Below are 25,945 nucleotides of genomic sequence, written 5' to 3' on the forward strand. Positions count from 1 at the left end.
TAGCATTTTAATTTCATATCAATTTGCGATAAAGTAGCGCGCTGGTCGATCCATACATTAATTTCGTAATTGAAACGACGCTTTGAACGAAATACGGTGAAATTAAGAGAAAATTGACAAATAAATTAGCCGCTCTTTTTACATTCTACATATTCCGATACCATGCACCTATTATGTACCTACAAAATGAACAGCGTACAAACGAGAACACGCTGGCGCGTACATATTAATGATAATAACGGGTTCAAATCAAATTTAGAAGCTTCGATGTCAAAGCTGGAGATTATTTCGTGCGTTTCCAAGCGACACGCATTAAATTCTCATTTAATATTCAGCCATAATTTATTCACTGGAAATTAGAATACATCAAACGCTCCAAGCTTGTTCACTTTCAATTGGTTATTTCGGCCAGAAATAAAGGTGCAACTATGATATCCATACGTTGATACGACACGTACGAATGATCGACTTCGTTTTTCGTACGAAAAGCAATCCGCACGGTTCATTGTTCCGTTTCTCCGCAATGGATCCCGGAGCAGCACGCGACAGAGTGAAGCGCATTTCCGGTTGTCGATGTATCGACAGACGCGCTTGTTACGCTCTTCAAATATTTGTTCTGCCCTACGCGATATATCAGCGATCGGTTTCGCCTGTTCAATCTTGATTTATGGATCGCGACTCGCTTTTCCAATGTATCCAACCATCGATCCTTCTCCACCGACATTTTCGAAATCTCCACGAAAGTCAACTACGTAACCGAAAGAGCTGTTTGACGAATCTCGGTTTTCTTGTTAGGTGAACAAAGCGAGTAGCGTCGAATTCCGGAACGAAACACTCGTGCAAGTGTTATAGATAATAGAGCTACGAATACTTCGGTGTGTGGCTGTGTAAGACTCCGCAGCGGAGAAGATAAAAACCGGAGTCATCCGAGGGACAAAATATTCCGAAGAATTGAAAGCATTGATAAACAGTAAAGTATTTTGACGATTCATTTTGCAGATCTAAACTGCTCTCGCGATGAGGGTCGACCAAATTGGGCTCCTCTTGTGGAAGAATTACATCGTCCGAAAACGTCAACCGGTAATTATAATTATAAAGTTACATAATTTGAGATTTACACGAAGTTACAAGCAGCGAAACGATATGTAAAATACATGCACAAACTTCAATGTTTATAGGGTATATTGGCTCTGGTATTCGTATGGCCTGTGGTCGTGTTCATGATCCTATACACGATTCGCGACAATGTAGATCCGAAGTATTATCCAACTTGCCAATTTCCTGCGAGGTCTATGCCGCAGGATGGGTTGCTGCCATTCGTTCAAAGTTTCATTTGCAGCGTGGGAAATCCCTGTGATCCTCTATCGGAATACGAAGAAGTTCCTTCTTACAAAAATGCCACGTTAGTTCAGCGAGTTACAGAATTTTCTTTCCTAAACATTTTCTCTTTTTAATCATTGTAACCGTTTATAACGTCTAACGACTCGATACTATTTTAAACATTGATTTAAATAACTCTGTGAATCGTTAAAGTAAAATAGCGAAAGTCGAAGCGGCACCAAATGATTCTTAAGTCCGTTCACTTATTTCATTTCGATAGAAGCATGTAAAGAAGATTTATTTTTACAACAGTCTAGGTCCGTTAGTGGTAGAATTGCAGCCGATGCTCGGCAACGAAACGATTCTTTCCGCTATCAGCACGTTACCGAACAGCATCCAGCTTCTAAAATCAATGGCGCAGATACTCACTAGACCAGAAATCAAAGCGCTGTTCGGTACGTATGCACGAGTTGCTCAACACCTCATTTACTATCGTGGGTATTCAGGAATTTGCATCGAGTATTGAATTTGTCAAACTAGATCGTGGTATTCGATTGGGCGATCTGTTCAACAACCACGAGGAAATCAAGAATCTTCTTAGGGTTCAGATGCCGTACGCGCGAAGCGGATTGATCGACGAACTGTTTAACTCGTCCATAAAGTTACTATACGTCAGTATCGTATTATTAAGCCAGACAAACTGAACTCATCGATCAATTCATCCCGATGCAATTGTTTTCAACTTTTATTGGACCGATTTTCAGCTTATCGAGGCGTTCGGTTCGTCTAATATCGACGGCGCGATTTGTTCTCCGGAAATTTTGAAGAAGTATCTGATTCTACCTAACGAGCAGAACTACTTGGAGATTTCCAAGATTCTCTGTGACATCGATTCGGCGATGATACCCAACATGCTCGAGAGTCTGTCCAAGCACCTTGATTTCTCCGGTTTGCTGGAAATGATAGACCGTGTAATGGCCAAGTTTCGCGATTATGATTTTTTCGACGACCTAAGGAAAGCGGTCGAAACGATTCTGGACCTCCAAACCACGAAGAAGTTCGTTCCGCAGTACCTAAAGTTACGTCAATGGGTACCAAAGATGATAATGGTGTTCAAGAACGTCACATTCAAAGAAATTGACCTAACTTTGTGAGTAGCTTCGGTCGAATTTTAATTTCAAATGAATCTTTTTCGAACGAGTAAAGATTACAAAATAAATAAATAGGAAGTAAAAGAAATATATTCTCGAATCTAATCGCAGCGTGAATAAATCGCTGCAAGTTTTGGATCCGGTGTTCTCGATGGAGCGTGATTGGGCGACCGTCCGTCGAACGTTCTTGAGATTGCAAAAGTTACTGGATCTAGCGAAACGGATGGTGGAGGATCAAACTATCGACTCCTCCGACAGCCTTTTCGCGATAGTGCAACGTTTGTCCAGCACAGCACGATTTGTGTACGGAAACATGGCGAATCCCGACAATCTTACTCAAATTCTAGATCTGAGTATCGCCATTCTGCACGATGGCGCGAAATTGATGCAAAAGATTTTGGACGGCCACCAGGACGAAATTCAGCTGTGAGATTTTTCCATTACTTACACAGTATTTTTCTTTTTAATGTATCTACGTATGTGTTGTGAAATGATTTTTTTTTTTTTAATAGACCAGCTGAAATTCTAGACGGACTCAGAGATTTTTTATCGGATAACATCCTAGCCACGTTGAGTTACATTTTGTCCTTCATGCAAACGATCGTCAGAATGTTACACCATGCTGCCATTATTCACGAGGACGTTCAGTACAGAATTTACGATATTTCCATAAATCACAAAGACACGGTGCAAAAATTGCTAACGAACGTCGATCCAAATTTTTATCGAAAACTCGTTAAATCATTCTCCAGACTGGACTTCGTTGAGGTTGGCAAGCGTTTTAATTATTTTTGTATAACCTTCCACGCTTGTAGAACGCACGAAACGATTCTTGCGTATGTTGCAGAAATTCGTGGATGCAGTTGAACGCACAAGTCCCGACGACTTCTTTTGTCAGGAGGGGACTCTGAACGAAATTTTTGAGCTTTTCATAGACGGCAAAAACGAAGCTAGACACGTCAAGGAACTATTGTGCAGCGATGCCGGAAAGAAGTTTATCTGGGACGTGTACGAAAGTTTCGAGTTTCGGAACTTTGAAAGCATAGTAAGCATTGTGTTTCGCTTGTATTGACGTGGACGATTCTCGAAACGTGTTCTCATAATCCGGGGGTGACGTTGTTAGGTGAGCGACTCTTTATTCACGGTGTTCAATATGGCATTGCACAAGGTGGTCAGCGTCGAGAAATCGAATCTAACTTCGCTAGTCGGCAACACAAAGGAGTTGATATCGTACTTGACATCGCCAAAAAGGCCAGACCCCGACTGGTCCGTATTCAAATTTGACGAAAGATGGTATGAAGCTTTCGAAGAAACTCGATCTCAAGGAAGATTGAACCTGTGAGTGGCGCCATTAGATATTTCTTCGACCTCTTACACCCGAGAAGAGAACATCCTGTAAAAATTATTTACTCGACTTTTACTTTGTTTCTCTATAGTCTGGCGATCCATTTGAGCATAGCGAAAATGGTCGGCTCTCGTAGCGTGACTTATATTATTATCGAGCCTGATCTGAAGAAGATGAACATACTCGCGAAGATAATTTTGTATAACTTGAAGAAGGATCCTACGAGCTGGATCGATGAATTTAGGCAGAGGAAAATGGAGCTGGTCGAATCGTTCTACTTGACCGTAACGGATAAGGATAAGGTTGGTAAACAATCGCGTAACTCTTTCATAAAATCGACATTTCTTCCGGTAGCGAGGAAATGTTGCGGAAGAACGGTTACAGCGAGACCTACCATTCACACGCAAAAGTATACACGCTATATCAGCATAGTTTGTTTACAGAAAAAGGAACTATTCTTCTATTTTACAGGCTTTACAAATTCTAGAATATGACAATTTTACCGATATCTACTGTACGAATCCAGATCCGCCGGATTTACTAAATTTTCCAAAAGACTCGAACGAGACAGTGCTGAAGGCGTTGATTTGTCATATCTCGAAATCCGTACAAATGGACTTGGAAATTGACATGTCGAATATCGAGCAAATGGACGAAGTTCGTTATGGCAATACCATTCATTTCAATTCAATGAAAGAACCGTTCAATTGGACAGACTTTAACACGCAAACGATCGAGATTTATCGATACATTGATACTCTGGTCCATCAAGAAGATCCAGATTACGACATGACTAGATTAGAAAAGGCGAGGAAGGCTTTTGAAACATCCTGGAGCATCGATATTGGCGCCAAAGATGTTTTCGAGATGAGGTACGCAAGCAACAAAAATAACGTTCTCTTTCCTTTTTCATTACCTTTTTAAATGGCAGATATTTACTTTGGTGACACGTTACATCTTTCTGCAGCGTAGGTTTGATCTGCAAGTTCTTCAAATTGATGGAGAGCTCTCTTTTCTCGTCGAAAGGAGTATGGAAGGAGACGCACGCGATTGCCTGGGCGTCCTCGGTGATCTTTGAGTATATCGAGAAGATCGTTGATCAAATTCAGAAGAACGAGTATAGAGCGAAGCTCTCCGAGCTGTTGCAGGACATGCCGCAGACGGAAATTCTTTTAAACGCCATTCTACGAAATTTATCTCCTTTGATCCTCGATGTCGTTGACATCATAACTATGAAACCGATTCATCTTGTAAGCTATATAATTCGAGCATTTTATATTTCGAACCGAAATTTCGTTTAAAAATTCTTGAAAATACGTGTTTTTTTCGCCAGATATCCGTTCTCGATGATTACAAATCGCGAGAAGAACATTGGCCTTGCGTACGAAACGAGAGCGCCGGATCTGCCATGGAGATGCGAGAAGGCACTCGCGAAATAATCAGAGAGATCGAGAGAATATCATGTAATCCAGCTTTGTTTATTCAGGAATGGAACGAGCATCCCGTGTTCGCGAAGACAAGGAAGATCGTATGTTATTTATTTAGAATTTATTCTTTTCACTTAACGTTTGGTGATACTCAACGAAATATATGTCAGTTGCAGCACGATAAAATTGTTCAATCTCCGCCTTTCAATTGGACCTTGGGTTACATAACATTCCGCCGGCAGGCTAAGAAGCTCGATGATTTGGTTAACGACGCCACACAGGTTATCCTGGCGGAACAACCGCATTTCTGGGAGCATTGGACGTCTCTCGTGCCGGAAGTTAAAAACATATTTGATAAGAGGTGGCCGGATATGAAGAACGATGCCAAGTGAGAGTCATTATTGCCGATTAGTATCAAAGAAGCTCGCAGGAGAATATATTTTTTATGTATTTATGATTTAGAAACACCCTTGAATACGTTGATTACGAATTAGACAAGACAGTGATGGCCTTTCAAAGTAATCTTTCGGCTAGCAATCTCTGGAATCCGACAATCTCCATCGAGAATCGCATTCTCGTCCTAGTAAAATTTGTCTCACATTCTGTTCAGAAAATGATACAGACCGCAACTAACATTCTGCGCAATGGTAAGTAGCAAATAGTCTGTAAAATTGTTGCGAGTCTTTTGTTTTCACAAAGTTACTAAAATTTGTTCTTGGTTTCCAGCTGTATTGTTAGAGCCTTCGGAAAATTCTATAAAACTGAATTTATTTCCGTTGTTGGGATTCGACGATAAATCACCCATCTCGATTTATTACAATAAGCTATCGTACGTTATGGTCACATTGGTCAATGGATTGATGAATTCAAATGTCGGTGATCGCATATTCAATTCACCAGATACTGATATCACTTGTTCTCGATTATTCGAATGGTGGTCAGATTCTGTTGTTGGCTTTACTCCCGAGGAATATAGAACCTTGAAGAATTTCACCTGTGACCTTGATCCTGATAACTTCAACGCTTACACTGATCTGTACATGGTCGAGGCTAATGTATGGACGCAACCTGTTAACAGATATCGATCTTCCATGATCACGGTAATAGGTGACATATACGATTTCGCGTTTGAAGTTTTGAGGTTGATGGAGGATATAAAGGAGAAGAAGATAGAAATCGAGGTGCCATTTTCCATGTCTTATGTTTCAACTACTCTTCAGAAGTTCAAGTATGTTCTCGAATTTTATGATACGGAGACCAATAGCCAGAAGGTGAATCAATTGTTTCGTTAAGTATTCAAGTTTTCAGAAGTTCGTTAATATTTTTCTGATTAATATGACGTTTTAGAAGTTGGAAAGGAGCAACTACAGAATCTTTATAGAGGGTGTTGCCGAAGGTTTGAATCATATCACGAACGCGATAAAAAATATCAAGACACAAAATAACCATTTAAATATTTGGGATTTCGTTGAAAATGGCGATGCACGCCAGTTGTTGAAGATCCTCGACAATCATCCTGAAGAAACGATCGCTTTAGTGGTTACGCTTAGTACGCTCAATTCGCCGACAAATGTTTTCATGTCGTACGAGGATGTAAGGAAAACCATGTGCAGCTTTCGATTTAACTCGAACTATTGGTCCACTCCGAACAGAACTCGATTCATAAAAGAAATATGTTCTTTCGATCCCGACCAATTACTGAAAGGTGTCACCAGTGCAGAATACTACGTAAGTAGAGCCAAATCATAGAAATAGCACTGAATATATCGTTTTTGTTATTACCTCTAATACCATGAATGCTCAACAGTCTTTTGTGACCGGTCAAACAACTACCATGTCAAAATCAACACACTTAAGCGCCTCCGTTACCAAACTGTTGGATACAGCGTTACGCTTTCACGCAGAACAAAAGTCTGATTACGTTATAAACTCGAAAATTTTCAATGCGACGACCTGGAGGAATTTATCGAACGACACCTGGTCTGTCATTGGCAAAGCTGGTCAAATCTGGATAGAGAGGTACATGAAATATGCGAAAAACGAAAATCCTACGAAATTAAACGGATCGACAGATTCGCTGGCGAAATTGGCCCGAGGGTATCAGCTTCTAGACGCTACGATCGAGCTACTGGCCGGCGGGGATATTTGGCAAAAGCTTCGGATCCTCTACGAGAATTCAAGGGTGAAACCTATCTTAACTCTAATAGAAGACCTGCCGAATCTCATCGTCACCGGTGTTGACACTTTCGTGAAGTCAGAGAGATTGAACGATTTCGTGGAGAAACTCTCGTTTGGCAAGCTACACCCTTGCGACATCGACAAATATTTGATTGTGCCCAGCTTCGTGCGGAAGAAGGTCCTCTTGTCAAGCATTACCAACTTTTGCCAAAAGATCGTTCTCGCCGATGGACGACTGACTTTGATCGATATATTGCCCCTTGATGTCAAGTACGAGGTACAACGTTCGACTAGACTATACAACTTTCACAACGTTGATGATGACGTTGCTAGCCGCGTGACGTTGTTAAAACTTGCGGACGTTTACAGGAAGGTCGAATAGCAAGAAATTGGTCGGGAAACTACGACGAGATTTATCTTTTGGAAAAATTGCAACATATCGAATCGACGATAATTCGAGCTGCTTCGGAAGGTTTCAAGGACCCGAAGGTTCCAGCATGGTGGATTTCCTTCAAGGAAGGCACCTTCGAGGATTTTTTGACGCTTTATAAAAAGGAGGTAAGCGCTAAAATTTCAATGAAATTGTCGTTTATCTAAGCGTCAGGGATTTTACGAAGAAAATTATCCTTCAGGACCTGAAAGCGCTCGCTCACTTGGTGGTGAAAAAGCTCTTCACGACCGCTAGGAACATTTTAAATTCCGCTGGGAATACCGAGTAAGCTACGGTTCCTTGTTAGCATTTGCGGAATTTGTTTATAACGCTGCAGCCGCTTATTAGGAAACTTTCTTTCAGAGACTGCTCCTGGTGCGTCACGTTCCCCCTTGAAATTCTGAATTCTCAGCTGCTGAACCATCAACTCTACGCGAAACTCTTATGTCAGTTGACTCAATTGAACATATCGCAGATTCACGATATATTAATGCATGATTTCTATTGGAATAAAACTGCTAGTATGGTAATGCTTTATTTTATTTATAACTCTACGATCACGATTCAACTAATTAATTTCAAACATATCCATATAATTTGAAATTTCTCCTATTAGATAAAGAATTACAAGTATCTAAACGTCAAACGAAATAGAAACGAATTTCTGACAACTTTGGAAGGCACATTCTATCATATCGCCGAGATTCTAATGAATTTTCAAAACAAGACTTACAGCGACGAGATCAACGAGTGTTTTCATAGATTCGTAGGACGTCCCGCTTATTCTAGACCCGGACTGTAAGCATTCGAGATATATCTGTATCCCTTAGATTAATTGATAAGTGTCTTACGCATCGATCGTTCTTTTTACGCGACGTGATAATAAAAACAAGTTTCATTTAAGGTATGTGACCATGGTTCTCGGTGTGTTGGACTCCCTGCAGAAAAACGTGTTCATCCTGGACACGGGCCGGAATCACAAGAACATCGAAACGTTGTCCAAAATGGCGGAGAAGTACGTTCCGATCTGGAAGCCCGTGCGCGATGTGGTAAAGGCGTCGGACGTCGATGACGTAGAGGCGTTTTTGCCAGGGGCGATGATTAACGTGAACGCGTTGCTGAACGACAGAAACGGGTCTCTTTGTCGGACTAAGTTAGAATGTCGGAATCGGACGGTTTTGTACAACTATCTGAGCTCAAAGAAAGCAGGAAAAGTGTTCCAGTATGATCAAAAAGCGTTAGGTTACCACACGTTGATGGAGATCGCCGATCGATTGTCCGTAAGTCTGGATCTAGATCGGATCTATCGCGAGCTGAAACAGTGGCAAATGGACGCCACGTGGAATTTAACGTGGCTGAAGGAGATCCTGAGGCACTTGTCCATCGTTATCGGAGAGAGCGGCAATCTGCTCGACGTCGCCAGTAAAATAGACTTCCAGGATGTCTCGAGCGTCTTAGGAGTTCCTGATATCGTCGACGGGGTGGTTAATATCCTAAAGGATAAGACGGTGGACAAGCTTTTCGACGGGTAAGAATGTCTTGATCGTAGAAATGAGATTGGACGCGAGACATTGAGTGACCGAAGTTGTTTGAAACTTGCTTCAGTTTTCGAATATTGACGTTCACTTTTAATCCGACATCGTATAAAGGTTCTGTTATGTCGTTTCCTTTTTTTTTTAGAATGAAGGAGATAGCGGAAGATATTAAGCCGTTCATCGAGGATCAATACGTGATGGACGACGTTTATCGAATAATCGTGGCGTTTCAGTCGATGGATATCTTCAAGAATTTAGGGTTGCTCGATATGAAATGTATGATCTCATTGCGTGTTTCCTCTCGAAAGAAATGCCTTGTGACGTTCGATTCGGTGGTGCGACGATATTTTTATTTTCAGACGTTATCAGAGATATGTTCGACAACTGGGATGTGGTAAAGTCATATTTGGTGGATAAGATCGGAATTTCCAATAATGTAGCGTTGATGCTGAGCCAAGCAAAGATAGATATGATTTCTGTTTTCATGAAAGAAAGAAGAGCTCTCAGTTTGAAGGAAATCATTTGCTCCCCGACGAAACTCAGTGAAATGTTGAATTTTAATAGCAGTCGAATCACCGCCGAAGAAGTCAGCTCCGCTATCTGCCAGTTCGAGGATTCGCAGACACAGAACGTGACCATAACGTTGATTAAAAATTTAAATTTCGATTATATTTTTAAGACTGTGAGTATAATCGTATGAATAAACATTGACGATAAAAAATTTCGAGTTTAATCTAGTTCGTTATTTTAGCTTATGAGCGCGAACGTGAAAAATATATTGGCCAACGCAAATTTGACGGAAACAGAGGGAAAAATGGTACTGAATAATCTTGGAGTGGCCGCAGAGTTATTGCCATTCTTCAAAGACAAACTTTCCTCTCGAATGCCAACGGCGCAAGCCTTGGAAACAGATGCGCAAGAACCGGATCAGACAGTCTCCAGTAAGTTATGCAAAATTTTGGAATTAAATTAACGCAATTTGCGTATTTAATAAATATTCAAATGCATTTCGTAGCTTCCAAGTTCCTTCAAGATTCTAGCGAGATGCTGTGCGGGCAACCGATGGTCTCTGATAACGGTGATTTGTACAAAATCATCTCGAAGATCGAGGATAATAGCAAAGATTTCGATAAGGCTGAGCTCGATTCTTTACCCAGTATGTGTAATCGACCAAACGACAGATATTAATTTTGAATTTGAAATTTTTCACCAGTTAACTGAAAATTTGTACCTCTGAATTTTTGCACTTTCGAACTTGAAAATTGACAATTATAAATTAAAACATTGAAATTTCGAATTTTGTTCTGTTCAGCTGAATTTTGCAGAAACACCTACAAAGGTGTTGTGGCCATGGGAGGCGGGAAAATTATATGGTCTTACGTGAAACCTCTACTACGTGGTAAAATACTTTATGCTCCCAATACCACAGTAATCAACAATGTAATGACATTAGCAAATAAAACATTCGTGGAAATGGAACACTTCGGCGTATTGATGAACAGTTTCGAGAAAACTTTAATCTCATTGGCGAATCTTACCGAAATGAGCGACAGTTTAAGGGAGCTTCGAGACATAATGTCCTCAGATGTTATAAAAATCGCCATTAGATCATTTGGCGGAAGCAATTTCGAAGGCGGTAAGTTGTCCTAGGAAAAGGTAAAACAAACAACTATGTATTCTTGGATTATTCAGATTTCTTTAATAGAATAAATCGGTTCGCTCCATCTTTTTCAAAACAAAGACGCGAACGTGCCTTTTCTAAAATGTTTCATCCTCTTCCAGGGGATTTCACCGATATGGATCTCAGCGAGGTTTCGTGGCGACTTAAGAGATCCAAACGTTTGATAACGATGGTTGGTATGTTGAATGATTTATTGGAGTGCGTGCTCGTAGATCGAATAAGAGGATTTCGGTCCGAGGAGGAAATGGAAGCGAAAGCACGGGTTCTGATGGAAACGCGAGAATTTTTAGCTGGTGTTGTCTTTTTGGATAAAGCCCCAAAGAGATCTAGCAGATCTTTGCAGCATGAATTGCCCGATAATATAGTGTACAAAATTCGAATGGATGTGGACTACGTGCAGTCCACGAAGAGATTAAAAAATCAATTTTGGATTCCTGGTCCGGAGAGCAGTTTTATAGAACACCTGAGATATATGAGAGGATTCGTACAGCTCCAGGACTCTATCGATCGAGCAATTATAAGAACGAAAACTCAGAAAGATCAGGATTGGAAAACTATGACGCAACAGATGCCATATCCTTGTTGGAAAGATGTACCGTGTGTATAATCTCTTGCCCTTCTTTTATACTTACAAACAATTTTAATAATAATAATAATCATTTTATGTATCACGTAGCTTTCAAACAACTCTCTACGAGTCTCAAGGTATTCAAGTTTGTTTCTTTTTTGCGCTAATGATGTGTGTTGGAGCAGCTGTCAGGCATGTTGTGTGGGAAAGGGAATCTCAAAATGCAATGGTAACAGGGGAAATATCGCAACATTAACATTTCAGTTAACTAATGGCATTAGTTAATTCCATAGTTCCGTTTCTAGGTAATGAGCGTAATGGGATTGAAACCTTGGAGAAACACTGTCGCCTGGTTCATTACGACATTTATAGAACTCTTAATCGTGTTGTTCTCTATCGCAACAGTTCTGCTTGCCGGAAAAATTTTACCAAAATCTGATGCTTCTTTAATTTTAATCATGATGGTCGATTACGCGTTCTCTATCGTAACCTTCTGGTAAGTTTTATCAAATTAATTGATCATCAACGTACTTTATTCTACTAAAACAAATTTTCAGTTACATGATTTCAACGATGTGCAGCTCAGCGAGTCTAGCCGCGATCACTACCGTGGTTATGTTCTTGCTGACATTCATGCCATACGTCATTGTCATTGCTATGGAGGCCGTTATTGGTCTCGGGTATAAGCTTCTCATCGTAAGTTATCGCCACCTAGCGTAGCAATAGCATTTCCGTGACAAATAACACGTTCGAACGATGCGTCCGTGTTAGGTTTCACGATAAAACCACCATTTCCTATAAAATTATGTTAATGCCGTGCACATTCTGCGAGCAAAGAGAACGATTTATCAACGCCTTTCTCCTTAGTGTCTCAGCATGTCGACCAGCTTTTGTTACGGTTGCTTGTACGCGGCCAGGAAGGAAGTTCAAGGCATCGGACTAACTTGGAGCGCGATGTGGGAGGAATCTAGCCCCGGCGATTCGATGTCTTTGGGTTGGGTGCTCCTAATGATCGCCTTCGACGGCTGCCTTTATGCCTTAATCGGTTATCTCGTCGCCAGATATACGAATTCAGGTAGAAACTTGTTAAACTTCTTCGCCTCTCTAAACGGAACTCACGTGAACTTTTAGAACTTTGTAGAATCGATCTTTCATCGTTCGGTGGAGGTGTCACCAGCTTAGAGTCTACTACAACTTGTTCTACTTTCTTACATTTATTTATTTCCTTTTTTTTTATCGTATTGAAAAATTTGTTGGATCTATACAACTACACGCAACAACGTTATCCAAATAACTTTCTAACATGATATTTGTTCCGAAGATTTCGAGAGACCACTTGGGATCTCTGGTGCATGCAATGTCGCGAATTTATTCAATATTTCTATGTATCCTGTCTGTGTACCCCTTTTATTTATTACTCTATTGTCTATAACCATTACTAAACATAGAAGAAGAAAACATGGAAAAAGAACACAAGGATGGTATCATTAAGGTTAAACATAACATCGTTATAATATTATTCGATGTTATTAGATGTAATAGAATATTTTTGAAAATATCTATTCAACATGCACGATGCTACTTCGTTTCGTTAGTGACATCCTCCATGTGTTCACAATGAAACGACGAAAAGAATATTGTTACGAATTCTACACGTTTACACGCACCTCTCGTTCGCATCGTCGCAAATTTGCGCACAGATTTCACCAAAACCTTCCCTCCTCCCCCATATAATCGCCACTGATGCTGCAAAGAGAAACGCCAGGAGGGCGGTCTCGAGATGCGGTAAACATTCGCAAAGAAAAGAAAAGACGGTGCGTGTCCCCGAGAGAAGTTCGATGACCTGGTGAGTTTCTGGAAACGGACGAGCATTGGCGAATAATTTTCCAGGCAGGGGCTTTCACGATTTGAGGTCCCGTAGCTTATGGTGGGCCGATAAACGTTCTCTCTATGGCAGACCAAGTTACCTCGCCTTCGTCAACAACCTCTATTTCACTAACGACGTTCTCCACCCTTCAGCCACTTACCAAGGTATCGCACTTGCTCGCTCTTTCGCTCTTGCACGATATTTCAGCTTTTCTTTTTCTTTCTCGCTTTTGCTATGTTACGTTGTGCTCTTACATTCCACTCGAGCTTCGTTCGCATTATTCAAATATTCAGTTGTGTATATTTCGATTGTCATTTATCTCATGGCTTTGTCTTATTCTTGCATACCTTTTTATCCCACTCGAGAATATTCGCTCGATACGGATATTTGGGAAAATTACTAAATCGTTTGATATCGCGAGAACACCAAAGGTGAAACGTAATCTAATCTGCATAAACGCGGTACCATCCGTCTATTTCGTAAAATTTGCACGGGAAAGAGCTATTCGAATATTTGGTTTGCACTGAATATGTAAATGTTTGTTGCTACTTCCATGAGAGTGGGAATTCACACGTGAATGCTTAATCTATTCAATGTTGCAGTTCGGATGCATCATGGAACGGGTGTTTCGGTAGGAATTCTTCTTGATAGTTTACCTATGCACATGTTTGCTTGAGTTCCACGCAAACCGTCCGACTATGCAACGATATCAGATATTCGCGTCTTGTACAAGTTTCGCGTTTCTGTATATACTTCTTCGGTGACTGACGTATAGATTGCATGCTGATACTGCATGCGATGCATGAGTTAGAGAATTCGCTTCTATTCACGATAGGTAATATGATTTGTTTTCTTTTTCTTTTTTTTTTTTTTTTTAAATAATAGAAATCTAAAGAAGTCGAGAGAAAAGTTATATTTTGCGGGAAGCATCTGCTTTATTCGATGAATATTTTAATCTGCTTTTCCTAGGATTAGGTAAAGCTGTATAAAAGATAAGAGAGCTTGCTTAAGAAATCACTGTCGATTCCTATTAAAAATACGTGTTCTTTATATTGCATGGAATACAGACGAAGAGAGCGACGCGAGTAACTTGACAGTCAGCGAGAAACAAACAGGAGTAAGATTTGAAAATGTCAAGAAGATCTACAACACAGACCAGGGTGAGGTCTTAGCAGTGGATGACTTTAATTTGAAACTTAACGAGGGTGAGGTGACGAGCCTCCTTGGAAGAAATGGCGCTGGAAAAACCACCATTATGTACGTGAATAACACGATTTCTTCTAACAAAAATCTTTTCTGCTTTATCTTCTTTAACATCGACTAAAGGGATTTTGATAATTTCATTCGTAAGCGGCGGGTATTTGAATTCATTCTCGTTATTCAAGGGTGTACTTTCTTTTCAGTAAGATGCTGACGGGGATGCTGGCTCCGACCACGGGTGAGATCTGTTTGAACGGTGAAGAGGGTTGCAAGCCTGACATAGGGGTCTGCCCTCAAGATAACGTACTTATCGGTACTTTGACACCCAGAGAACATTTAATGTTTTACGCGAAACTAAAACATCCTGACGATGTAGATATGCAACGAAGCGTGAACGAGTTAGTATATACATTATTAATAAATCCTCATTCACCGTCGACTCCTTCGAGATGCTAACTCCTTTTCCGTTTCGATTATCTTTAATCTCCTTGGATTTCAACTGTTGTTATCAAGCCATGTGTTCTCGTAGGATGTTGACCTCTTTGGAACTAGGCAGACAAGAGCACGAACCAGTATACCGGCTCTCTGGCGGCACAAAGAGACGGCTTTGCGTGGCTTTAGCATTTCTAGGCTCACCGAAGCTGGTGATCCTCGATGAACCAGGCGCCGGAGTGGATCCAGCCGCGAGACGTAGGATCTGGCGTCTAATCGATCAACACAGGATCGGCAGAACCGTCATTCTATCGACTCATCATCTGGACGAAGCTGACATACTCAGTGACACCGTCGTCGTGATGCATAAGGGAAGGATACTTTGCACGGGATCTCCGTTATCCCTGAAAATGATGCACGGTCGTGGATACAGACTTCTCGTAACGTTCCCTTCTGCCGATCGTGAAGAAAATGTTAATTCGATCGAAAGAAGAAAGGTGGAAGCTTTAAAGAGCGTGATCGAAGAAGTGGTGCCTAATGCGGTGACCAATGAAGTTTCTAGTACAGAGGTGGTCGTCACGTTGCCTTTCCAAGGGAAGAATGGTTTAAATAATAAGTAGGTTGATTGTTCGAAACTTTATCGGTCGATGCTATCTGTTATTAGATTTTAGAAACAAATTATATTTCAGTATCGCACAAGCTGCGAAGATTTTGGAAGACAGTCGCAGAAATCTGGGTTACTCCCACTTTTCCTTGGAATGTGATACTTTGGAAAGGGTTTTTCTAGATCTGTGTTCTAGGGCAGAGAGCGGTTCGTCCATTATAACACCTATTCAAGATAGTGTTATTAGTATGGGTAACGTTGGTACGTGAGACGATGTCAACTATAGGATGATATTTTTTATTGATATTTGCTAATTAGTTAATTTTGTTAGTTTAATTCTTAAATGTAATTCGTAACAGGTCCTACGGTATCCAAAAACGTTGATCTAATTGATATCGAACCATCCTTGAATCCCTGCCCTATTAGGCAAATCAAAGCTCTGCTGAAGAAACGAATATGGCACTTCAGAAAGGATTGGTTGACATTCTTAGCCGGTCTCCTCTTGCCAACCATGTTCGTTGCGGTTGCTATGGGATTCTCTTTGATCAGGCCTCCATCAGAGGATGAACCACCGCTGGTTCTTACGCCGAAATTATATGACACACATCCGACCTATTTCTACAGGTATGCAAAGTGCTTGCTGATACGTGGAGTTAATATTAACCGTGAAATTTATTCCTAGCATCGATAACGGTGACGATTCGTTTTTACAACACGTATCACTTCAGCTTCACGATCGATTCGGGGATGACTATGCTGGCGCATGGCAAACATTGCCTAATGTATGACCTTTATAGAATTACGCTAAAAACATGTGTATACTGGCAAAGTGAATATTTAAACTTCAACGGCAAATATTTTTTGTTTCATTAGGACACTGGTACTTGTAAATGTCAGGACGGCCAACAGGTTTGTCACGGCGTGTCCCAAGCCGTTGAAGGTCTTTTACAAGTATTACCTGGCAGGCCCACTCTAGATTGGATAGTGTCGACTCATCAAGAATACATAGAGAAGAGGTACCGCAGAAAGAAAAATAAATTCACTATCGAAGAATTTAATTTTACGAATTGATATTTGCTTAATTATGATATTTCGCAGATATGGAGGATGGTCATTGTTCCATTCTAACGACAAACCACTCTTTGTTGTATGGTACAACAATAAAGGTCACCATGCGTTGCCATCTTATTTAAGCGCATTGAACGAGGCAATCTTAAGAGCATCAGGTGTTCAAGGTCGTCTAACAACCTTGAACCATCCCTTAAAGCTATCCAGCGATCAACTGAACCGAACCACATTGTAAGTTCCAATTTCCATATATTAATGAAAAAAAAAGAAATAACACTCGTATTCTCACTTACTGTTATATTTTGATAAACCAAACGCAATTAAGGTCAAAAGATTAGCATGCCACGCTGATCTTACCATGTTGGTAAAATGAAGCGGAAAATGTGCATAATAAAATTGCGCGTGTTGCGTTTACTTTTAATTAACTCCTGGCGCCTATACAATCGCGTCGCTGAACATTTCAACCGGATTTCGTGGCTTTCATTATTCGAATCCTATTTCTGTCTGTTAATCTCCTTAACGATTTCGCGTTGCGTTTCTCGCCTGAACTAATTCAATATTAACGATCCGAAACGTACGAAATTTACGTCGATTCAGATTGCAGCATGTGGCTGATGTTGGCGTGGCGCTCGTACTTTTGCTCGCGTTCAATTTGGTAGCTGCTCAAGGGTCGAAAGAATTGGTGAGGGAAAGATTATCGGAAGAAAAGAGAATCCTGTTTCTTGCTGGCGTTCATCCTGTCACTTACTGGATCACCGTATTAATTTGGGATTTCTTCGTGAGTGATCAACGAAACATTCGTGAGAATGAAAAGAAGAAAAATTGCAAGGCAATTTGAATTCGAATCTTTTAGGTGTTTGGCTGCTCCATTGCTTTGGCTGTCGTGGTTTTCGAAATTTTCGGACTTCCTGCGTACGTTGCTAGGGACAATTTGCCTGGCATTTGTTTATTATTGTTCCTCTTTGCGTAAGTTTGTATCGTATACAATTTACTGCTGTGTTCATTCAATTTTGATTAATCGAATTTATTAAATTGTAGGTGGGCAGCGTTACCATTTTCACATTTGACTGAAAAAGCCTTCGACGATTCAAGCATGTCGAACATGGTCCTTTTTTGCGTCAACACGTTTATAGGCGTAGCCTCCCTGGCCACTATTTTGGTACTCGACATTCTAGGGAAAACGAAAACTACAGAAGATGTACGAGATATCCTGCACTACGTCTTACTCATCTTTCCCCAATATGTACTGGGTGATGCTCTAGTACAAATATCACGGAATGATATCACGGCTCAATTATTAGAAAAATTCCACATGGATACTTATCAGTCGCCCTTAGGTTGGGAGTTATTGGGTCTTCATTATGTTTTCCTGACTGTCGTCGGTGCCGTTCTTTTCTCTTTGAATTTAATGATCGAGTGCCGATTTCTTCCCAATTGGAATAGACAGAGGTGCCCGTACGAAGCGTTTCAAGAGGACGACGACGTGTCGAAGGAAAGAATGAGGGTGGAGGGTGGCATGTCAGACGATATCTTGCAGACAGTGAAACTTCGCAAGGAGTATAGAAGTGTTTATGGTACGAATGTAGCCGTTCAAAACTTAAGCATTGGAGTGCAAGCAGGGAAGTGCTTTGGTCTTTTGGGAACGAATGGTGCCGGGAAAAGTACCACTTTTCGCATGTTAACAACGGAGATTATACCGACAGCGGGCAGAATAATACTGAGAGGCAAGGAAATCGGTTCAGGACCATTGTGCAACGGTGAAATCGGTTATTGTCCTCAGAGCGACGGTTTGGATGGTTTTCTTAGTCCGCATCAGTGTCTAACGATTCACGGGGAAGTTTGTGGGTTGAGCAACGTTCCCAAGGTAAGGGTTGATTTATGTTCAAACTCTCGGCCAATTCTCGCACTCTGAGTTTTCTCGGAGACCTTTGAATAACTTCCATCGTCACTTCACTGGCGCAAGGATCTTGTTTTTAATTATTTTCCGTTCGAACTTCCAGCAGATAGCGTAAAGACGATACAGAGGCAAGCAGGTGAAAATTCAACGTGTTCCTGCCTTTTTTCCACCTTGTTTTAAGACAAATAATTCCACGCGGATGAATTTTAGAACTTGCTCTTTTAAGAACCTTCTTTAAGCCACTCCCTTTTGCAGGAATTTAATATTATCCCGTGAAAAATTGTTTGTTTCAGGCGGTCGAGTCAGCGCTGAAGAGACTCGATCTTCTGAAATACGCGCACAAGAGAGTGAGCAGTCTCAGCGGAGGTAATAAAAGGAAACTATGTACTGCCCTGAGCGTAATGGCTCCGGTGCCCGTAGTTCTTATGGACGAACCAACGAGGTATTTCGTAAAACGGTTTATTAAGAGCACCTTTTTAATAAGCACAAAATTCATATTCCACTTATTTCCTTACTTCTCTATGTTTAGTGGAATGTATGCGTTTATTACAATTTGCCTTCTGGCTACCAGGGGCTTTCGATTTTCTACATAATCTTATTTTTTAGAATTAAACATAATCATTATAAATTCTATGTATTCTGCTTTCCTTACATTTACCTATTCTAATCTTACTCTCTTCTAATTCTACCTAGTCTAATTCTACTTATATAAATTATGTTTAGTGGAATGGATCCTGCAACGAAAGATCTGGTAGCCAAAACAATTAGGCATATGACGAAGAATCAAAGTTGCGTAATTCTAACTTCGCACAGCGTGGCAGAGTGTGAAAATCTGTGCAATAGAGTCGGTATTCTTGCCAAGGCTGGTCTCAGATGTATAGGGACGCCACAGCATTTAAAGCACAAGTAGGTACACGCATAAATACTTGCACTAATCGAATAATGCTTTTCGTTTCGTTGCTCACATATTCGTGTCCCTGTACATACAGCAAGATTTAAAAGTTCCATTCGACATTAATATACTATTAACAGTTACAGCAGAATGTTCAATCATTCCGGACGAATATGCAAGTTCGAATATCCGGATAGGATTTATTTCGATCGACGTATTTTAATGATGTTGTTCCAACTAATGGATCGTTCGTGTTGGTTTCATCTCACGGATAGCTTTCTGACAAAATCCGTAACGCGACAATTTATTTGCCATTCCCTCTCGCCTTCTCCCTTTTGGTCAATTGATTTTTAATTTCGTCCATCATTTTCCGCGCATTCGATTCCCTCCGCCGGGAATTTCATAAAATTTCATTTCCGTTCGACGAAACCGGTCGGAGATTACGTTTCGGTTACAATGATACTGCGTCGTATTACCAACCGTGCCACGAACCCCCAACCACCTCTCTCTGTTTCGCTTGTAACGCGTGCGCCACCCCTTTAACTTCCTTTTCGGAATATAACATAGCACGCCATAAATATTTAGCTCTGGCTGCACCTTTCGCCTCCGGAAGTAACTCGGCGAAAATGTCCCTCTTATATCCCCTTCCTATTTTCTCTTTGCGCCGCGCCATCGAGCGCCAAAGAATTTACGATATCTCGCGTGCACGTGTGCACACCACGTTTATACAGTATTCCCCGGTGTGGTAATCCATCCACATTCTCCGGAGAACGTCGGATGGCAAGAAACGAACCTGTCCCCGTCGGATTTTTTGCCCATCGCATAAACAGTAGGATATTCTCGTGTACCCCTATGAAATACCGTGTGCAATATATACTTACCGCAGGACATTATAAACTTCTGTTTGCAACCAGCTTCTTCTTGCCGAAATTTCGTTCAGATTTTCGGCTTCTATATCGTTGCTCGTACGTTGTAACTTTTTTTATCGTATTCAGTTTATATATGGTTATCGTATTCAAATCGCCGTTTAATCGCCATACTTTTCAGATACGTTCGAAGATAAGAGCTAATGGCTGATGGTAATTGTTGAGAATTGTGGATCTTAATCGCCGAAATAAAAGTAAAGCAACACTAAGGTTACACTTAGAATTCATATTAAAATAGTTTTGGATTTATTTAACGAACGATTTCCAGGATCTTCGTCGATATACATTTGCACGCGTCTCAGCACTTTCTTCGTCTCGCCATCTTCCATACCAGACTGCCAACGGAACAGTTACATTCATCTGGTTTTCGAGACGCCGCGCACACACATACTTCCACACATTCATACTCACATACGTGTGTCACTACTACGCGGCTAATCTAGTCTAGTACACAAAATTATACATATCTCAATAGTAATAAGAAAAGATTGTTTGTTTGAGAAAATTACGATTAGAGTCGAATCGGTTCTACGATGCACATCGAGTTCTTCCAGCAATTCTCGCTCTTTTTACTTACTCGGAAACGGTTATTGTACAGAGAAACAGTCGACGTGCAAGCTATCCTTTCTCACGGCATAATTTATCGATGCTGATATACGTATAGCGATATAAATGAATACAAATAGATGGACTTGCCGGTGAACTCGCATAGTGCAATAAATATTTGTTACGGCGCTTTTCCTGACTATTTCCATCTCGCCCGTGTACATTCCTCTTGGTCTCATTTGCTTCTTGTCTTTATTCCTGTTTGTTAAAGACAAGCTTGGGTATTTCGATCTCGTTGCCGTCAATGGCATCTTCGGTATCGGTGATCGATGTGCGTTTCGTTCGAACAACGTCTTTCGAATATTTAATCATTTACTTTAGCCCCGGATTTATCGTCTTGTTCGTTTGCACTTTTGTTCATAGATTTGGCGAAGGTTACGTAGCGTTTCTACGATTCCGGCAACCGATTTCATCCGCGGATCTAAGGAGAGCCGTTCTAAAGTATTTCCCGCGGGCTGTGGTCTCTTCGAGACAAGCCAGCGCAGCTCGTCTGCTGGTACCACGAAGCCAGGACATGCTGGTGAGCAGCAGCTTTAACAAGCTGAAACTGTTGGCCGAGGAACTGAAAGCCACGGACTACACGTTGACACAAAGTTCGCTGGATCAGGTACGTATCATAAAAGTTTCAAGCGTATCCAGAGAAATATAGTTTCGTGTTTCAAGGATTATGTTTTACTTTGCCGTTTTAAATTACACTTCCAGCTAAAAGGTAATACCGACATTAATTATAAAGGTTAATACCAAAGTTAAAGCCCGAGCTTAAGATTAAAAGGAGCATCAACGTTTAAACTAATTCGATTTGGAATTCTATTACTAGAATAGCAGTTGATAAATACTTTCAAGTTCGCGGAACAAGTTGCTTATCGATGTTTCGAATCGAACGCGTATCGATGAAATACTGGGAGAATGTTGAGCGCACTATACAATAGTCTTGTCTCGAGCAGATGATGCACAGCCTGCACGCTGCCTGCCATCAGGCTGTTCGATCAAGGACGATCCTCGTTTACGTACCACGTAGCCTGAGGAATATTAATGGATTTGTCGCCTTACGGTTCACGTTGGTGCACAACGTGCACCAACCTTCCTTCGTGGTTTCTAACAGGCTAAGAGCCAATTTTCTTGTATCATTGTTTGCCTCTGCATACAATGTAAGCTTGTTTATACATTTTCTGATATATTTTATTACGCCTTTAAGTCGGTGACTGTACCACTGTGTCCGAGATCGTACGGAATTATTCATAATTAATTATTCTCCGCAGAAACAATTTCATTCACGCGCAACGAAGCAACTTTCCAGCCGTTTAATCTTCCTCGCGAGCTGGGAGAATTTTAATGCCGCAACACCGATGCTCCTCTGCGAGCTTCTATCAACCTTTGGCCATTTTTTCTCGCCGGGTGGCAACAGAGGAATTTTTCATTTAAGCGAAGAATTGTGTTGAAAGTAACGGCAAGCAGCGGCGTGTAATCGACTCTTCTGATCGATCGACGTTCACTTTCCACGTCGTGCGAAACAATGTTTCCGTCCTTCGAGATGAATTACATGTTCTCGACTCGTGATTGTCTTTTTCATTTCCCGAGGTATTACGCAACCACCGCGGTTAGTGTACCGCGTGAAATATAATTAAAAGTTGGGAACGCGTATCACGGTGGAAATACAGGAAGGGCAAAGAAAAAAAAGAAGAAAATTTGCATTCTACCTTTGTCTGTTTCCCGACGTCGGATTCTGTCGATTAGAGGGCCAGTGATATTTGCTTAAAATTCCCTGGCAGATTCATGCAAAGTGTCGAGAATTTGCATGCGCCTGTTAATAAAGGAAGCGCAATTTGAACGCTAATTAAAAAAGTTACATCTCGGAAGTTCGTGGACATAGCCAGCGTTCGCTGTGATTAACGCCGTTTAGGAATTTATTCTGGCCTATTCAGCCGGGTCTTTTGTGTTTCGAGTTTCATTGAACTCGTAGCTCGTTTTACCTGCTTCGCTAAAAATTTTTATTCCATCGCCGCGATTATTTTGGTATACGGCCAAACTGGCTCAAATTCCATACGGTCGTCCGACGCCTCGAATTCGCAAGAGAAAAACGATCTAAAGTTTTTCTCGCCGCTTGGGGATCCACGTTACGCCTAAATAATTCATAGCTGAGCGATTACGAGGTTGGCGCCGGAATAAGCGGAGATTCCACGGCCCTCGTACCACCATTCAATGGAATCACGTTCGCATCGTTTGTCCGCGTCTCGCGCCACAGCGTCCTGTCTCCTTAATGGAGATAAGATTCCAAGGACCGTCTATATACGTGGCTATGACGGGATTTGTTGATCCGGTTATGTTTACCCGTACACAAAGCTCATCCCTGGAGATTAACTCGGTTGAGAGACTGCTCCTTCTTAGTCTGAAACGGTTGCCCCTGGTGCCAACCCCAAAATTCACCCTGAATAACTAATTTCAAACACCTTCTGGCTTAATTAATCGTTATCTGTGCAACCGGTTGCACGATCCACCTATTCTTCAAAGACCTTTCTATTCGGACCATTGAACCACTTAATTAATTGCTTCACACGCGAAAGAAGCGACTACTTTTCATCTTTTTGTTGCAACAATTTTCTCACAGAGTTACCTAATCGACGATCAGCAGGAGATAACTAGAAGAAACTGGTACTCCGAGTGTGACTCGACTCGATGTTGATCCAACGAGAGAATATTAATTAAACAACCATCGATACGAACCGCTTGAATAATAAATTCGGTATCGTAGAGAGATTATTATCGTTAATAATCAGGGGGTCGTGCATTATTTTGTATAGTGTTCTGCGTGAACCGTTTATTCATTCATATATCATTGCCCCATTCTTCTTCGCAATACCGTTTAACTGTAATTACCAGTTTCTCTTTATTTTCGTAAATTGAGAAGGACGCAACTTGAAATTGCTTGAATTAAACAATAATCGGAATAACAGGGAAGTTCATGGACGAACAATGGAATTTGAATACGAGATAATTACGACGACGTTTTATAAGCGATAGAAAGATAGGATCGTAAATCACGAGGCTGATCTCCGACATGACGAGATCGTAGAGATAAATATACATAGAGTTCGTGGTCCCTGAAAATACGTGGCTCCTATTCTAACCGATTTTTCTATGTTCGTGGCTGGCGTTCACATCTGAAAACGAATTTCTCCCTTTGGTAAAAAGAAGAAATTGAAAAGGAATCTCTTTGGAGACCAGAATTGACCAGATCCACAGCAAGGTAAATTCATTCTGGTCTGGAAACGAAGAATCGCACGCTATCAAAGGCGACCGAACGGCGGCAATTTAATTGCTGGCGACGCGGAAAGTAAGCGTCGACCGTGTTTATCGCGTTTCGAGAACTCGAGCAACGATCGTTTCGATAGTCAGGAACACACCGCCCGCATAATTTAGTCGGCGAAATTGTACCATTGCCAAAGGCGTTTGCGAAACAGCGGGATTTCCCAGCGCCCTTTAATATAGTGTCTTGGAAAACTAACTGAATTAAGATCGCTACATGCACCGATCGTTCGAATATTCAGGACTTGTTCGTTAATTAAAACGTTCTATATAATCGTGAGATATTTCAGCTTCTTAAATAATTTACACGTCGTGTATATTGATTTTTATCTGCGCGTACATATACCGTGCTTGCAGTAAAAGCACATTAGAAGTTACGTTTTCCAGATTTTAATGAATGCACATTTTTCCATTCTTTTCGAGATAAAACAAAAAGATACTCCTGTCCCTTCAGATTTTAGTGCTGCGATTTTCAAACGTCGAAGATGGTCAAAAATAAGGAATCGATGATATCAGGTTACCCCCGATGGCGACGTCATGTTTCACGAAGCAACCGGTAACGCGAGACAAATTCTAGCCGCAAAAAAGTTGAAACCGGCATGCAGTTCTTGCTTCTCCAGGGTGAACTTGTATGTAAACCGCGAAGACTCGGCTCGTTCCGCGAGACTTTCCAGATTTTTATGGTTCCTCGTTGAAGGGAAAGCGTCCTGTCCTCGATTCCTCTATTCCATACCAGTCCCTTGTCTTCCTGTTTTATTCCCCTTCACTCGCGCGCGGTATCTCGACGCGGAGGACGCGATAAACGATCGCAGCGATATACCGACGCAACGATCGAAAGTTTAAGCATTTTCATTGGGAGCAGCGTGCACAGACTTGTGAAACTTTCACGGTTCTCATTCGCAGTAATTGTCAATTTACTCGTTACGATACATTTGACACAATCAGGTTGCCGGCATCGAATAGCCGATAAATTTTCAGCAAAAGTTCTCTTCCAATAAATGTCACGATAATTCACATGACAACGAGGAAATTGAGAAATAGTGGCTATATATGAACGTACGTTATAGCGTCTACGTACTGTGTCTATTATTTTATTCACCAATCAATTTATGTTTCGATTTTTTTCCGGCAATTGCCTTTTTTGCGATACAACGCAAAAAGGGAAAGAAGGGAGAGAGAGAGAGAAAAAGAGAGAAAGAGAAATTAATTAAAGTTTTGCTTCCACAGGTGCTCGTGAGTTTTTCGGAGGACGTGGACAATGAAATCGATGGATCAGTTTACGCGCAGAGCAGTACCAACAATATCTCAAATATTTATACCAACATGGATACCATACATATGGAAACATTTTGATAGATTTTTAGTTCATTCGTGTCTACAATCGATACATCGTTATTGATTTTAAATTTCTGTTTAATGCGTGTTTTTACACAATTTAGTAGTTCATTTATCGACGCGTGAATCTCGTGGAGACTTCTGTGATAGCTTTACTTCTGTTGAATAGCGCTATGTTGG

The 25,945-nt window shown here is 41.0% G+C and overlaps 1 protein-coding gene across 1 annotated transcript; it reads left to right on the top strand.

Moving 5' to 3' along the window:
• The first annotated feature begins 1,017 nt into the window (after positions 1–1,017).
• Positions 1,018–25,783, top strand: LOC117206493 (ATP-binding cassette sub-family A member 13). The gene is made up of 49 exons (XM_033445879.1): positions 1,018–1,080; positions 1,179–1,402; positions 1,633–1,775; positions 1,861–1,991; positions 2,085–2,470; positions 2,583–2,897; positions 2,984–3,239; positions 3,319–3,516; positions 3,595–3,809; positions 3,908–4,118; positions 4,288–4,688; positions 4,784–5,066; positions 5,150–5,344; positions 5,414–5,631; positions 5,706–5,890; positions 5,970–6,514; positions 6,591–6,971; positions 7,051–7,698; positions 7,791–7,979; positions 8,054–8,136; positions 8,215–8,377; positions 8,468–8,649; positions 8,756–9,379; positions 9,532–9,662; positions 9,746–10,068; positions 10,138–10,327; positions 10,402–10,542; positions 10,699–11,022; positions 11,169–11,664; positions 11,744–11,864; positions 11,941–12,131; positions 12,193–12,331; positions 12,503–12,710; positions 13,526–13,666; positions 14,570–14,759; positions 14,906–15,100; positions 15,232–15,750; positions 15,824–15,999; positions 16,098–16,362; positions 16,421–16,520; positions 16,612–16,754; positions 16,837–17,037; positions 17,404–17,584; positions 17,660–17,772; positions 17,845–18,670; positions 18,997–19,145; positions 19,427–19,609; positions 21,491–21,734; positions 25,658–25,783. Exons 1-49 carry the CDS (start codon positions 1,018–1,020, stop codon positions 25,781–25,783), a joined length of 12,255 nt encoding a protein of 4,084 aa, XP_033301770.1.
• Positions 25,784–25,945: the final 162 nt, after the last annotated feature.

This window comes from Bombus bifarius, unplaced genomic scaffold (assembly GCF_011952205.1).
Source record: "Bombus bifarius isolate JDL3187 unplaced genomic scaffold, Bbif_JDL3187 scf7180000008008, whole genome shotgun sequence".
NCBI classification, from domain to species: domain Eukaryota; kingdom Metazoa; phylum Arthropoda; class Insecta; order Hymenoptera; family Apidae; genus Bombus; species Bombus bifarius.

Excerpts from the sequence above, each read along its gene's own strand:
- LOC117206493 (XM_033445879.1), top strand. The coding sequence starts at position 1,018 with ATGAGGGTCGACCAAATTGGGCTCCTCTTGTGGAAGAATTACATCGTC. Across the intron at positions 6,972-7,050 it reads TCACCAGTGCAGAATACTAC|TCTTTTGTGACCGGTCAAAC; the intron begins GTAAGTAGAGCC and ends AATGCTCAACAG. Across the intron at positions 19,610-21,490 it reads CCACAGCATTTAAAGCACAA|ATTTGGCGAAGGTTACGTAG; the intron begins GTAGGTACACGC and ends TTTTGTTCATAG.